Below are 15572 nucleotides of genomic sequence, written 5' to 3'. Positions count from 1 at the left end.
AAGTGGGGATTTGCGATGACTCAGAACTGCTGGGTGGAAGTTTACTTTCCCTTAGCGAACACTTTCTACTAGTCAGTCGGACGACGTGGTTGTATAAACCAGATGTCGGGGGAAGGTCTAGAAGCATGAAGGGAACACGCTGTTCCCAGTCCTCTGAGGCGCTTACCTCCCAGCTCAGGCCTCCTGGGCAACAGAAGCACCGCTGGGCCCAGAGCAGCCCTGGACTTGAGGTTGCGGGGGGATTGCAGCACACAAGGGTGGCAGGTCGCCGTGTGCCTCTCACTAAGCAGGGCTGATGGGGAAGAAGCCCTTGTTAGGAGTGAGGGACTGAGTCCATCACTCCCTGCAGCTCCTAGGGGCCAGGCCCAGGGGCCTCTACAACCCCGACTCCTCCCCAGAATGAGAGCTCTGTGGGGAAGGAGCCCAGTGGGGAAGGAGACCACTCCTGCCCTAGGAACTAGGCCTGGCCCCACCAGTGGGCCCATCCAGCTCTGGGACATCCCCCTGGGGCTCTAAGGGGACCCAGCACCTCACTGTGCCTGTGTGTAGCTGAGAGTGCTTCCTTCTGAGTTAGGACCCTGAGTCTCTCCTCGGGGTCCTAACTCAGAGGGAGCCTATAGGCACTTTGAGGTAGGGACCTTGCCTTTTTCATCTTTATGTCCCAGTGCCAAGCCCAGGGCCTGAATGGACGGTAGGTGCCCAATGAAGGTATATTATCCTGGCTCCTCTGCTTTCCAGCTGTGTGGCTTCAGGCAAGTGGCTCGACTTCTCTGAGCCTCAGGTTCATCCTGTAGAACTGTAAAACAGATAATAATACCTGTTCCATTTGGTGACTACGGGAATAAATGAGATCATGGGAGACAAGTGTTTGTGTGTTCATCATCTCTAGAGAGATGGGGAAAGTGCTAGGTAGCCACCCGAAGCTCCGTTTTTAACCTGCTTCCTTCTTGAAGGGGAGGAGTGCCCATCCGGTCCTTCCGAGTTCAGTTATTTGAGGCTGCAGCTGACATTTCATTCTACAGCCTCAGTTATCTGTTTCCTGGGAAACAAGTGAGAGACATTGACTCTGCAACAACTAACACACACACACACACACACACACACACACCCCTGGCTGCCACTGAGACTGACAATTAACAGAAATACAGTAAATATCAGCAGAAGCTAAAAATAGTTCACACACTGCACCGTGTCCTGCTGCTCTCCGCCACCTGGGCACCGAGGGACGGAGGACAGCACCCTCTCTGACACAGTGCCACCCCATGGCCCGTGGGGCATCTTCTGAATGGGCAGACTTGAGGGTCCTCTCTGGCCCCCACCGCCTGCCTCTCTCCCAGTTTCGCCAAGACCAGATTAAGGGGACCTCCACAGGTTGGGTCCCCAGCACTTTGCTTGTCCACCCCCTCTCTGACTGACCCCTCTCCCCGCTTCCTTCTCTGCCCTGAGGCTGCCACCCTCAACCCTTATCTGCAGCCTGGAGAGACATGGCCTACAAGCATGCACAGTCTGCAGTCCGTCCCCCCCGCCCCACCCCTGATGCCGGAAAACCTGCCCTTTATCCTGCAATGCCCCCCACCCACCTAGGTGCTCATGCCAGCAGCCTGGGAGTTGTCCTTCTGGCTCTCTCCTCCCACCCCATCCCTCTGCTCAGTTCCCCCACCCAGGCCCCACCCACCTGCCCAGCCTCTGGCATCCCTGTTCCTGCTGTACGGCCCCCTCCCGCCCCTGAACACGCGTGTGCTCTAGACGTCCATGCGCTCCCACGCTCTTCCGTCTGACTGAAATAAAACCTGGACCAACGCCCCATCCTCTGGGAAGCCCTCCCGCCTTCCCTGGGCTGAATCGGTGGGTGGCTTCCTCTGTGCCCCCACAGCCCTCCATTGCTTACCTCCATTGCAGTAAGATCATTGCCCTGCGTTAATTGTAGCAGACACATGTGCTCAATAGGTTTCTGGCGTTGTTCTAAGAGCTGTATGGGAATTAACTCGTATAACAGTATTACAGATGTGTGTGTTGTTGGCTCCTCTGTTTCCCTGGGAGCTCAGGGGGTAGGCCCTGCAGTTGACCCAGCTGTAGATCAGTCACCCGCACCCAACACAGAGGTGGCTTCCAGGGTGCTCTCCTGCGCCCATGTCTGCTTTCTCATTGCTCTAACCCCAGGACCTAGAAGAGGGCTTAGCACATTTTTGTGGAGTGAATTAAATGCATGCTGCACTGAATTGGCACCCAATTCCCAAAGGGTATGCACTCCTAACGTGTTTTCCCTGCCATCTTTCTAGCATACCTGGTGGTTTCAAACTGGCTTTTTTGTAATTTGTTGGCATTTAGGGCTTTGTGGATTTTGCTTTCTTCTTATAATATCCTAAGCATAGGTTCTGTTACATCGTACAAAGGCTGCCTTAATGGAGAGTTTGAAACAGCTAAATAGAATGGCATTCTGATGATCACAAATAACGCGTCTGTGCCTAGCTGATGTGGCAGCGAGCGCTTTGCAAAACAGCTAGATTGATAGCAGAAGACGCTGCTGGTTCCATGGACACGCTGGTAATCGGGATGTTTTCTTCTTGGTGCAGCATTATTTCACAGTTAACTTCAGCCATGAGAACCAGAAACCCTTGGAGCTGAGGACAGAGGATGCGAAGGATTGCGACGAGTGGGTGGCAGCCATCGCTCGTGCCAGGTATGTCTCCTCCAACCCCACAGTCCGGGCAGGAGGGACTGAACCCAAGGGCCCCGTTTTGAGCAAACTCCAATCCCAGGAAAAGGAGGGCCTGGCAAAGGAGAAGAGGAGGGGAGAGTGAAAGCTGGACGGGGTCCACGCTTAGGGCCCTGCAGCTCTGAGTCTGTGCCCCCCTGGGGTGCCACGGGGAACGAGAGGCACTGGGGAGCAGCATTGAGCCTTCCACCCACTTCAACCAGACTAGCTCCTTTTTTTCTATTAGGGGAACTGAGTACCATTTGGTTAGATTAAAGGGTTTTATGGCTACCAAAGTCTAAGGCTGCCAGGGTTCTAACCCAGAGGCAGCCACTAATTTGCTGCATGACCATGAACTAGTCCTGTTTTTTCTCAGGGCCTCAATTTTCTCATCTGTAGCCTCAATTTTCTCATCTGAAACTCTCTAAACCTCTCTGAGCTTTGACACTCAGGGATTCTAGACTTGCTCTTCCCCTGATTCTCAACAGTATGTGCCCCCTCTCTGCAGGAAGACATGCTGGGCCAGGGGGGCAGAAAAGCAAAAGACAGTGCATGCTGTGGAGGAAGTGGAGGATCCATGCTGGATTGAGCCTTTATGGGTCCCCGGGGAAATGATGGCCTTGTGGGCTGGGGTGTGGCCCCAGAGCTAACAGTCCCCTGGCAGAGCTGAGTCCTGTCAGGGGGCAGGGACACCTAGACTCACCCCTCTGAGCAGTAGGTCTTTCTGGCTTAGTGGATATGGTGTGTTTCTCTGTCTGCCTCCCTATAAAATGTAAGCTCCTGGGGCAGGGACCAAGTGCAATTCTTTGCATCCCCAGGTCCTGATAAAGATATAGACAAATGCTCAGCAAATGTGGGTTGGAAGAGGGGCCAGCCTGGTGGTGTAGTGGTTAAGTTCACGCACTCCACTTCGGTGGCCACAGGTTCAGATCCTGGGTGCAGACCTACGCACCACTTATTAAGGCCGTGCTATAGCAGGTGTCCCATGTATAAAGTAGAGGAAGATAGACACGGATGTTAGCCTGGGTGCCAATCTTCCTCAGCAAAAACAGGAGGGTTGGCAACAGATGTTAGCTCTGGGCCAATCTTCTTCACACACAAAAAAAAATGTGGGTTGGAAGAATAAAAGGATGAATGAATGGATAGAGGATGAATGCGAGGTGCAAGGTTGGATGTTGAGTTTATATATGGAAGATGAATGGAGGGTAGATAAATGACAAATGGTTGAGTGTTGAAAGTATATGTGGATGAGGGAAGGATGGATGGATGGATGGGTGGATGGATGGATGGATGGGTCAATCGATCGATCGATCCATCCCAGGGCCCTTCCTTGAGTCTTGGATCAAGCCAACTGACCAGAAACCCTCCTTGAGTCTTTTATGAAGCCAGCTGGCCGGAAACCCTTTATTATGGCCATAGCACTGACCTTGGCCCTTTGGTTAGGCCATCTCCATCCCTGTCCTCAAGGAGCGTCCAGTTCAGCTATGGAGACCATGTTCTCACACGTGAACCAACAGAGTCAGGCTCTGAGTGTGGTGCTGAGCAGACAGGGAGGACGTAACACAGGTACTTCCCCAGGGATATCACAGTCCCGTCAGGAAGACGTTAGACATGTGCACATGTAGCTCTGGTGCAGGAAGGCTGTGTTAAGTGCAAAGAACCATGGGCGAGAGACATTACTTGCATCTGCAGGGAAATGGGGGAAGCTGGGGAAGCTGGAAATAGGGTGACATTTGACCTGAGTAGGAGGACTGGGGGCATATTTAATGGGTTTAGATATGAGCACTTCACCCGCCACCCCACCCCTGAAAAGTCTTGAATAAAGGCACTGATATAGGAAAGAGAATTCCAAGAATAATGAAGAGACAAGGTTTGGGTGTCAGAAGGTAGATGAGGTTGACAGTGGACTGGAACCAGATCAGAACCGGTCTTGAATACCCAGCTGAGATGTTCGACCTTTCCACTGTGAACAGTGGGGAGCCATTGAAGGTTTTACACCAGGGGAGTAACATGATCAGAGCTATGATTTGGAGTGGAAGTTGCTGGAGTTGTGGAGGATGGAACCAAGTGGGGAAGAACCCAGGTTCAGGGAGAGCAGATGGACCTCAGTCTCCCCCACACTAAAGTGGAACCAAAAAAGCGAGGCTGTTTTGAGAACCAAAGGAAATCAGTTATGTAAAGGGGCTTTTTAAGTGTTGAAGCATTACAGAATGTTAATTTGTTATACATCCTGATAACCAGGACTACCTTGATTTAGAAAATCAATTAATACAAAAATTTTCTAGAGACAGATAGATACCAGTACCTATAAAGTCTAGAATGGCTGAAATGATAAAGACCGACAATACCAAACGTCGGAGAGGGGGTAACCCTCACACAGTGCTGGTGGGATTGCAAAATGGTTCGACCAGTTTGGAAAATTGTTAGGCAGTTACTTAAAAAGTTAAACATACACCTACTCTGTGACCTAGCAATTCTACTTCCTGGTGTTTATCTAAGAGAAATGAAAAATGTCCACAAAACGCCTTGTAACGCAGATGTCCGTAGCAGCTTTATGCACAATTGTCCAAAAACAAGAAATAGCCGAGCTGTCCATCAACAGGCGGATGTATGAATGAACCTTGGTACATCCGCACAACGGAATCCGCACAGCGATAAAAGGGAACCTGCTACAAATCCAAGTAACAAAACGGATGAGTGTTAAAGTCAGTGTGCTGAGTACAAAGAACCAGACGCAAAAATAGTAGATGCATGTGATTCCACTTACATGAAATTCTAAAACAGGCGAAACTAACCTGTGATGGAAACCCAAACAGTAGTTGCTCCTGGGGTGAGGATTGGCTGGGAAGGGGCACAAGGGAACTTCCTGATTGGTGGGAATTTTCTTTATCTTGATCAGGGTGTATGTATTTATCAAAACCAAACTGTGTGTTTAAGGTCTGTGCTTACCGTTATATGTACATTAAACCTCAAATATTAAAAATGAATCATATGTATTAGAGAGGGTGTTTTAGTTCTCTGTGGCCACAGAACAAATGACCACACACTTAGCAGCTTAAAATATAACACCCACTGGCTGGCTCCTACTTCTGTAGGTCAGAAGTCTGGGCTCATCTATAGTCTCTGCTGAGGGTCTCATGGGCTGAAATCAAGGAGTTGGCCAAGCTGGGCTCTTGGAGGTTCTGGAGAAGTCTGTGCTTCTAAGCTTATACCTGTTGTCAGCAAGATTCAGTTCCTTGTCGGACTGAAGTCTCCGTTTCCTTGCTGGCTGTCAGCCAGGGGAGGCTCTCGGCTCCAACAGGCCACCTGCTTTCCTTCCTTGTGGCCCCCTCCATCCTCACATCGACTCCTTCTCCAGCCCCAAATCTCTGACCTCCCCTTCTGTGACCAGCCAGAGAAAACTCTCCATGATAAAAGGCTCCTGTGATTAGGTCAGGCTCACCTTAGATAGTCTCCCTATCTTAATGTCGACCGTGCCGTATAACATAACCTAGTAACAGAAGTGAAAACCCATCATATTTTTCATCCCAGGGATAATCCAGGGCTTGCAAACCAGGGCAGGGCAGGAAATCTTGGGGCTATCTTAGAATTCTGCTGCCGCAGAGAGAGGACAATAATTCCTTAAGGAACTCACTAAATTGAAGATTGGCTCCAAGTAGCCAATAAAATAATAATCAGCTAAGAGACATAAGTCCTTCCCAGCCTGCCCAGGCCTCCAGCAGCCTGGCAGAGCATGTTCACATCCAAGGGTACCTCTGTCTACTGCACTGTCCTCTAGAGTCTGTGAAGCTCTTTCACCTGGGCTGCTTGCTCCTTATGACAACCGAGTGAGAGGTCCCTGCAGGCCCATTTGACAGATGTGGACAGTGAGCCCAGTGGCACACAGTGGCTAGGCACCTGAGTGGAGTTTGGGGTGCCCCAGATCCTGGCTCCCAGCTTAGGATTCTGTTACTCCCAGGTAAGGCAGATTCAACGCAAACTAGAAGCCCACCCTCCCCCAAAGAGGAGCAGTTTGGCAAATCGACACCACCTACCTTTGAACAAAAACCTCTCTGTACTCCCCATCCTTCTGGAAGCCTGGAGGACATGCCAATTGGACATGCCGAGGGTTTCCTTCCATTGCCAAACCCTGGGGGCCAAGTCAACTCACCGGCCTCAGAGGAAGGTCTGCTTTTTGGCCTGTAGAAGGGGCACAGTGATGGTCACTGATAAGGGAAACTGAGACCCCTTCCCTAGAATAGTCATCATCAGCCAACCTGTCCACAGTCGGGCTTGTTGGGCAGCTCCTGGGCCGACATAAGCCACAGACTCTTCTCTGGGGAGCTGGCTGTGTGACCAAAGGGGACACTGTAGACTATGAGCTTTATTTAGCCTCAAATTTCATACGTCGTGAGTGTATGTGAGTGTGCGTGAGTGTATGTGTGTGTGTGTGTCAAGGGAGAGCCTGGCTCTCTTCCACAGCTATCTTAAGTATTTTTGCATATGCCTAATTTAGTTTTTATTTACAGATACATAATAGATGCATTCTATATAGAAAAATAAGCACTATCGTTTATGCATAGCGTGTAGAGACACAATGTACTCTCACACTGTATGTATAATATTCTAGTATTATGGGATGCCTCTGTGGCATGTGTATTTACAGCAGTGTATACAGTGTAACACCAAGTCTGGCTTGTCGTCTGCATTTCAGTGAGGAGAACTGTATGCCAAACTAGCCAGCCACGTGGGAGAGTGGAGGCCTGTGTTGTCAGGGACAGGAGCCCAATGCCAGCTCCAGCTGTGAGGCTCCTTGACGTGTTTAGGGCAAGCCACTTGCCCTCTCTGGGCCTCAGTTTCTTCATTTATGAGATGAGACAGTTGGCCTTTCGTGATTCCTGAGTTCCCTTCTCACTCCCAAGAGCCTGTGAGTCTATAAAGACAGTGCCGCATAAAGAGGTGCTCAGTACATTTTTATTGGATGAGAGGGAGGGAGGGAGGAGGATGAGAGGAAGGGAGGGAGGGAGGAGGACGGGAGGAAGGGAGGGAGGAAGGGGAGAGAGGAAGGCGAAAGCGGCCCACCTCATCCTGCAGATGAGACTCTGGCGCCTGGTTTTGGAGCGCTAGGGCGGTGCCCTCACTAGGAGCAGACCCATGGAGTCTCTGTCTTCACAGCCCTGGAGTGGGGAAAGGGGTGGTGTGGTGTAAAAGCAGACTCCTTCGTGCTCTCAGCTGAATTTCCTTTGCAAGTAAAGACAAGCCTCTTGGGAAGTTGGAAAAACTTTAAAACCTGAGATTCTAGTTAAAATTCATTTTAATAAGAGAAACACAAAATCCTCATTTTAATCGAATAGTATCGCAAACCCAAGAATTCTCTTAGAGCCTGTGGTCTATCTTTAGAAGGAGTCGGGGAGCAGGAATGTAGCTTCGATGTCTGGATCAGGTGTTTTCCCCAGGCACACGCTGCAGGTGCACTGCCCTCCCTTTGCTTGGCTGTCCCCATGCCTGGACTCCTGCCAGGTCTGCCAGCCACGCCCTCCCGCCCTCAGGGCACTGCTGGAGTCAGCCTCCTTCTCTGGCACCCTCAGAGGCCAGGCTCTCTCAGTCTCCACAGGCCCACCAGCCCCTCCTTGGTAGAGCTCCTTTTCTTACTGCAAACCAGGGACTTGTAGGGAAGCTATTGTTTTCCCCTTTTGCCATGAGGGTCACAGGGGCTTAGATTGCTGTGTGACACAGCTCCTGAGTCTGTGACAAAAGCTAGTGTCCCTAACCTGGCACTCCACTCACTAGCCGCATCCAGGGTACCTGGAAGGTCACGTCAGAAGATGCCAGACTGAAAAGTGTCCCCACGACTTGGCAAGTGGGAGATAGTTGGTGATCCCAGAGAGGGACCCAGTTCCTGTGGGTGCTGGGGACAAACACCAGACTGCCATGGGCAGAGGAGCAAAGGGGAAGAGAGACAATGGGGGTGGTGAGTGCAGGCTGCTCTTTCGGTAAACCTCCCTGCAAAGGTGGAAAAGATGAGGCAGGAGCTAGAGCGAGAGGGAAGACAGAGCAGCGCTTGGTTTTGTCCTAAATGGGGAGCGGCTTGAGGCTTTTTATATGCTGAGGAGGAGCCAACGGAGCAGGGCGGTTGCTAATACAGAAGAGAAAGGCAAAATGTGAAGCACCGAGATTCTGAGGAGGGGTCAGGGATGGGCCGTGGGCTTAGGCAGGGGCTGGAGCTGAGGAGGGCCTTTGCCCTCTGAGAGGGAAGGGAAATCGTAATTATTATAGCTAACCAGCACACAGCACATGCTCCATGAGGGGCACCACGTGACATGTGTGTCACTAATTTAATCATCACAGCAACTCTGTGAAGTGGGGACTGTCATCATCCCCATTTTATGGATGAACAAACTGAGGCACAGAGAGGTGAAGGGACCTGTCCAAGCTCCCTCAGCTAGTGGGTATGGGAGCTGGGGCTGAGCCCAGGCAGACTGGATCAGACCATGGAGCCTCAACCAGGACACCACACACGAGGTAGGATGATGGTAGACATGCTGGGGCTGGCAGGAAGTGACAGAACATCATAATGCATGATACAGGCTGTGAAGGAGGAACAGGATCGCCTACAGGGAGGGAAAGGGGGTGGTGAGGAAGGAGGTTGAAGGGGGGAGGAAGCTTTGAGGTGGGCAGGCAGCTGACAGGGATACTGGAAACGTTTCAAGGCCCCACCGAGGTTGGAGGGTGGGGAAATGGGGAGCTCTCCACTGCTGAGAAGGGAGACGTAGGACTGACCCAGAGATGCGGCTTTGCTAGGTTAGAGGGAGAGAAGGGCAAAGGTGAGGTGGAAGCTAAGGGTAGGGGGAGAGAAGGGTGGAGAGGAGGTTTCTGAGGTGGCCCTGGGCTTCTGAGGTGGTCCTATGAGGTGGCCCTGGGCTTCTGAGGTGGTCCTATGAGGTGGCCCTGGGTTTCTGAGGTGGTCCTATGAGGTGGCCCTGGGCTTCTGAGGTGGTCCTGTGAGGTGGCCCTGGGCTTCTGAGGTGGTCCTGTGAGGTGGCCCTGGGCTTCTGAGGTGGTCCTGTGAGGTGGCCCTGGGCTTCTGAGGTGGTCCTGTGAGGTGGCCCTGGGCTTCTGAGGTGGTCCTGTGAGGTGGTCCTGGGCTTCTGAGGTGGTCCTGTGAGGTGGCCCTGGGCTTCTGAGGTGATCCTATGTGGTGGTTCTGGGCTGAAGCAGAAGGGAGGGTAAAAGTGGGGGGCCAGAGAGAGAGAAGACCGAGGGCCTCAGCCCCCAGACATGCCCAGAGACCTCTCAACCTTCCCTCCAAACTGGTGCCTGCCTTTCAAGTCTCCTGCCCCTGGCCCCGCCCAGATGGGCGCCTTCCCCTGGAATGCTGGGGCCCCCTGTCTGAGCCTCTCTGCCCTTGGAGGCTGGACTCCTGTTATGGCATCAGGTTTCTCCCCAGCTCCGACACTTTGGGGTGGCTCTGCTGGTGCTGTGGGGTGTCAGGAGAGGCCCAGGCCTGGAGTGCAGGGAACAGTTCCACCTTCAGAGGCCTGTGACCTCGGGCAAGTCATTCCACCTCCTTGACCTGGCTGGTCTTCCAAGTCCCACCTTCCCCCGTCCCCCCAGCTGTGATGCTCTGCACATCTGAGATGTGTTAATTTACGCAAATGCTGGGGCTGCTTCCTGTACCCTTTGCTTATTCTTTGGGGTACTTTCTGATCTGGCACCACCTAACCATCCAGCCCCATTGCCGATTACCCCCAACAGAAGCCTTCCACCTGAGGCTGCCTGTGGATGGGCATGTGCCCAGAGCACTGGGTTTGGAGTCAGAAGGCCTAGGTTCCAATTCCAAGGGTAGGGGGCTCCTCCAAGAAGTCTCCCCTGATTAACAGGTCCTTGTTGCTGGCCCCCTCCTGAATCCTGACAGCCTATAGCACGCAATTTGGCATCCAGGTATACTCTGAAGATTCTTCAGATGTCCCCCAGACAGTGAAATGTGTGTGTCTAACTCTCCTCTGTGTATCCTGAGGGTCCCGACACGCCCATCCACCGAGCCATCCATCCGTGCAGCAAGTGTTCACTGAGCACCTTCTAGTGCCAGACACTGGGCCCTGGGGAGACAGGAGCAAACAACACAGGCGTGGCCCCTGCTCTCAGAGAATGCAGGGTCTTGTGGGCAGACAGATAAGTAACTGGACACCCCCAATCAGTCTGGTCCACGCTATGGTAACAGAAGCCTGGCGTACTGTGGGAACACCCCACACAGTCTGGGGTTTGGGGGCAGGGAAGGCTTGCTGGAGACGGCCTTTCCACTGGAACCCAGAGCTAGCCTAGGAAAGAGGATGGAGCTAGCCCAAGGAAAGAAAACGGGAGAAGGAATGTTTCAGACAGAAGATCTATCTGTGCAAAGGCCCGGGGTGAGGGGCAGGGGAGAGCGGGAGAACGGGACCAGTTAGAGGAACCAGAGGTCGGAGTGTGAGACCAGAGTTGGAGAAGGGGACAGAGTGATCAGTAACAGCACAGCAGCCAGGTCAAAGCCCTGTGCACTATGTCTGGGAGTGGGGACCTAAGTGCAGTGGGTGGGTGAGCCCCACCTCTGGTTGGATCTCTAAGGAACAAGGAGCAGTCTCTTACCCACCACGTCCATCTGTCCACAGCTACCGCACCCTGGCCACTGAGCATGAAGCGCTGATGCAGAAGTACCTGCACCTGCTGCAGATCGTGGAGACGGAGAAGACCGTGGCCAAGCAGCTACGGCAGCAGATCGAGGATGGGGAGATCGAGATCGAGCGGCTGAAGGCAGAGGTGACTGCCGGCCAGGGGCGTGGAGGAAGCAGACCGGGGACCCAGGCCCCAGACCCAGCACCTCACTCTCCGGGCTCCTGCAGGATCAAGGGGGCACATGACAGGCAAGGGGGACCAGCTCCCAGCCACAGCCATGCCAGTCTCTAAACTTAAAATCAGTGATGCCGGCAGAGTGGGAAGGTCCTGTTGTCAGACCTGGGTTCACATCCCATCTCTGCCACTTAGCACCTGCAACCTGGTGCAAGTCCCCTCAACCTCTCTGTGCCTCTATTTCTTATGGGCCTTATACTTAACTTACAAGGCTGTGAGGATTGAGTGAGATTATTTATGGGCAAGTTCCAAGTTTCTATGCCTACGTCCACATTGCCTAAGCATTCCGCGTTATCAGCCCAAGACTCTGGGGGCACAGGGTCCCTGGTAGGTCATTAGAGTGTGGGCTCATAGCTCAGCTCCAAGGCAGTCCCCCTTCCCTCTGCCTGTCACTATAAGAGCTCCTACAGGGGCTCACCAGTCTAGAGCCACGCTGTGGCTAGGTTAAGCTTCCTAGAACTTCGCTACTCAAAGTGTAGTCTGTGAAGCAGCACCATTGGCCTCACCAGGAGCTCGTTAGAAATGCAGAATCTCAGGCCCCACCCCAGACCTCCTGAATCGGAATCTGGACTGTCACAACATTCCAGGTGATTCTCATTTATATTAATGCTTGGGAAGCGCTGGCTCTCAGTTCATTAGACGCCCCTCACCAGCTGTCCACCCCAGCACAGAATGGTCTGATTGCCTCTCACCCCCTCACCCCACCAGTGTGCTCAGAACCATCTGGCCACATCACACAAGGACCGTGGACTGTGAGCGAAGGAGGGGAAAATGAAAACAGATTCCTGCAATCAGAGTCAGCTACATAATTTGCAGGGCCTGATGCAAGGGGAAAATGCAAAGCCCTGGCCGGAATCAGGAAGTCAATCTCCCCTTCCCACGGCCCACCACTCCAACCCATGGCGGAGAGGTGACCCCCAACTTCAACCTCCCACCTCCCCTAACCTCTGTGCCTTGATGCACTCGGTACCTAGATTAGGGGTGGGCGAGAGGCCCCTGGTGAGTCACCCACCTGATGCACCAAGCACTGTCTCCTCACCCTGCCCTGAGACACCACCCTCTGTACGCTGCCCCGGAACCCCTGAACAGGGTGGGCAGTGACCGTGGGACTCGAGTCTTCCCTGGCTTACTCGATCCAATTGCCTCCCGGACAGAAGATAGCAGTAGCCACGGGTCCTAGGGTGTGGGGAGTGGGCAGCTGAGAATCCATCCCAGGGAGGCAGCAGGAGGCAGGAACACACGTGAGCCAAGGGGCATGCTCCATTGCCCCATCAGATGTCACTTACAAAACACAAATTCAAGGAGGAAATTATCAAGAATTTCAAAATGGCAACTGCAGAGCTTGAAGCCCCAAGCACAGGGCCTTCTGAGCATAGGACCCCACCACACACCCATGAAATCTGCCTGGAATGTTCAAAGATCTGAAGTCACCAATTCCACCTTGTCACACGGCCGCAAAGCTCTGAACTGATAATCACATCAACTTGGAACTTCAGGTTCAACAAAAATTTCAGACTCAACACACCTCCTCTAGCCCCACACAAGGCACCTTCGGATATGCTTCCATAGTCAGTCCCCACAACCACCCTGAAAAGGTCAATCGCCTGCATTTTACACAAGGAATCGGGCTCAGAGAGCTCAGGTCACCCGTCCAAGCTCACACAGCTGGAAGGTGGCAGAGCTGGGATTAGAACCCAGGTCTGCCTGTCTACTTGCCAGTCTCTCTACTCTACTCAGAGCCTCTTCCCACATAGCTCTGGGGATAGGGGCTTGTCCCATCTCTAAACCACCTGGTCCATTCTGGGATCACACTCTGGAGACCATCGCTGGGTTCTATCCTAGCCCAACACTAACTTGTCACCCCCACGCTTCCCTGCCTGGTGAAATCCCCCCAAGCTCAAATGCCTCCTCCCAGGGACTCCCAGCCCAGAGGGTGCTCCCTGCCCCCTGCTGCTCGGCTTTCCCTCCCTCGGCATGCCACCTCAGAGCCGGCTACCGCCCCGCCTGACCTGGCGGGAACTCCTTGAGGGCAGGGCTGTGTCCTTTATCACTCTCTCCCTTAGGCCTGGCACATAGTGGCTCCTCAGTAAGGGCTTGATGTGTGAGTGGATGTCAGGCTCTGTGGTAAGGACAGAGATGTGGAAGTTTCTGCCCTTAGGGTCTGATAGGGGTGGGGTGCGATCGGTGCTATACCAGGGCTTTCTGTGTGAACTCAAGTCAGAAGTGAGTCATTTTATAGCCAAACTGAGTGTGTTGCATATGGCCTTAAAAGGGTTCAGGGGTTTGTAGGCCAGAGAAGGGGTGGGCGCGAAGGGCAGAGCCCCCTCTGGAGCTGGGGAGCACAAAGCATGTCAGTTGAGAGTGAGCACGCACGCGCGCGTGTGTGCGCATGTCAGAGGGGCAGCAGAAGCCCGTTTGGTGGGAATTTGGAGCAATGCTTCCAGTTGAGTGCACTACCCTCCAGGGCAAAAGATTTTTTTAAAGACTTTGAAAGAAAGACCAGCTTGGTAAAGCTTTCTAGCAGTAGTCTCTCTCTCTCTCTCACACACACACACACACACACACACACACACACACTCACATCCCACAGGGCAGAGGGCACCTGTTTGCTCTGGATGGGCTCCAGGAAGGTGGAAACAGAGCCCATGTCACGGGAAGTAGGCCATCCGGGAGGCAGGAGGCACTGAGAAGCCAAATAAGTGATGAGTGAGCCCGGTGACAAAGACAGGGTCTAGAACATCAGAGCTGGGAGGGATCTGAAGACATTGAGGTCCATAGAAGAGGAAGGGACTTATCCAAGGTCGCTCCAAGATCACTGGAACCCAGGCTCAAACAGGTCTCTGGCTCCAGATCCTGCCCTGCAACTTACTCCTTCTGCGCTGAGGAGACGAGCCTGACAAAGGGCGCATATGAGGGAGTGACTGTCTCCTCGATGGCCCCAGGCTCTCATGGTCCGCCTTTCCTCTGATAGCCAAATAAAATTCCTCAAGCCCCCTCCCACATATCCCTGAGGATTTCCAGGGGGCTAACATTCTCCTGGCCACCTCTGGCTTCCAGATTCTGCTCTCCTGACTTCCCACAGCAGCTGTCTCTGCTCAGTCCTTCCTGCTCTTTACCCCTTGGGTGGTCACTACGTGTATCTGTCAGGATGAGCTAGATTATTCTGAAATAACAAACAACCCTGAAGTCTTAATGGCTTAAAACAACAAAGATTGCTTTCTCACTCACACTGTGTGTCCGTTGTGGGTTCTGCTCCACAACATTCCCACTCAGAGTCAGGGACACAGGCTGACAGGGCTCCGCGATCAGGAATTCACCAGTCTTATGAGGGGAGAGAACATGGCCAATGATGCCTGACACCTCTGCTCACATTTCACTGGACAATCAAGTCACATGGCCACGCCCGACTGCAGGGGCCTGGGAGATACAGTCCTGCCATGTCCAAGGAGGAGAACCAGAGTATCCGTGAAAGCCCTAATGACACCCAGCTGTGGCTCCCCCTTCAGCCCCCAAGGCCCCTGCCACAGGCTATTGTAAGAAACAGACTTTCCAAAAGGTTTGGATATAATAGAGGAGGGCTTCCGCGACCGAAACAGAGAACAGCTCAGAAATGAGTGGAAGACGGCCCTGCCCTGCTGTCGCTCAGCCTTGCCTGCTCCAAGGATTTCTCGCTGGCCTCTCGTCACGCAGACTCTCTCCGCACACTCCCACAGGCCATTTTGTTGGTGGTGGTGGTGTTCGTAATCTCTTTACTACCAAGACATCCAAGGATGGCCCTGCCTCCAGTGATGTGCTAGAGCCAGCTCATACCAGCTTGCAAGAGCCAATTGTTAAATTTTCAAGAATTTTGCAAGCTAGTTATTCAACCTTTGGTGGCTTACAATGGGCCAAGGTAGGAATGTTTACAACATGGAAAGTGGCAAGTGCTACTCGTCAGAGTTTTTCTTTCAGAGAGCTGGTCATTAAGCATTTACCAATATACCATTGTCTGCATCTTTTTTCAGGACCAGCTGAA

General features: G+C 52.8%; 1 protein-coding gene across 4 annotated transcripts in view; it reads left to right on the top strand.

Annotated features, from left to right (window-relative positions):
* The window catches only part of RASGRF1 (Ras protein specific guanine nucleotide releasing factor 1), a 110229-nt gene that overhangs the window by 21496 nt on the left and 73161 nt on the right, over nt 1–15572 (top strand). For all 4 annotated transcript variants that reach the window (XM_004421884.3, XM_087428779.1, XM_087428782.1 and 1 more), the window contains exons 2-3: nt 2574–2680; nt 11320–11467. In XM_004421884.3, the coding sequence (XP_004421941.1) occupies nt 2574–2680; nt 11320–11467 (255 nt within the window). The remainder of the gene's footprint in view (nt 1–2573; nt 2681–11319; nt 11468–15572) is intronic.

Source organism: Ceratotherium simum, chromosome 3 (assembly GCF_057802395.1).
Source record: "Ceratotherium simum simum isolate JZ-2026a chromosome 3, ASM5780239v1, whole genome shotgun sequence".
Classification (NCBI taxonomy): Eukaryota; Metazoa; Chordata; class Mammalia; order Perissodactyla; family Rhinocerotidae; genus Ceratotherium; species Ceratotherium simum.
The sequence above is the reverse complement of the archived record's forward strand: the minus strand, read 5'-3'. Positions and strand labels throughout refer to the sequence as shown.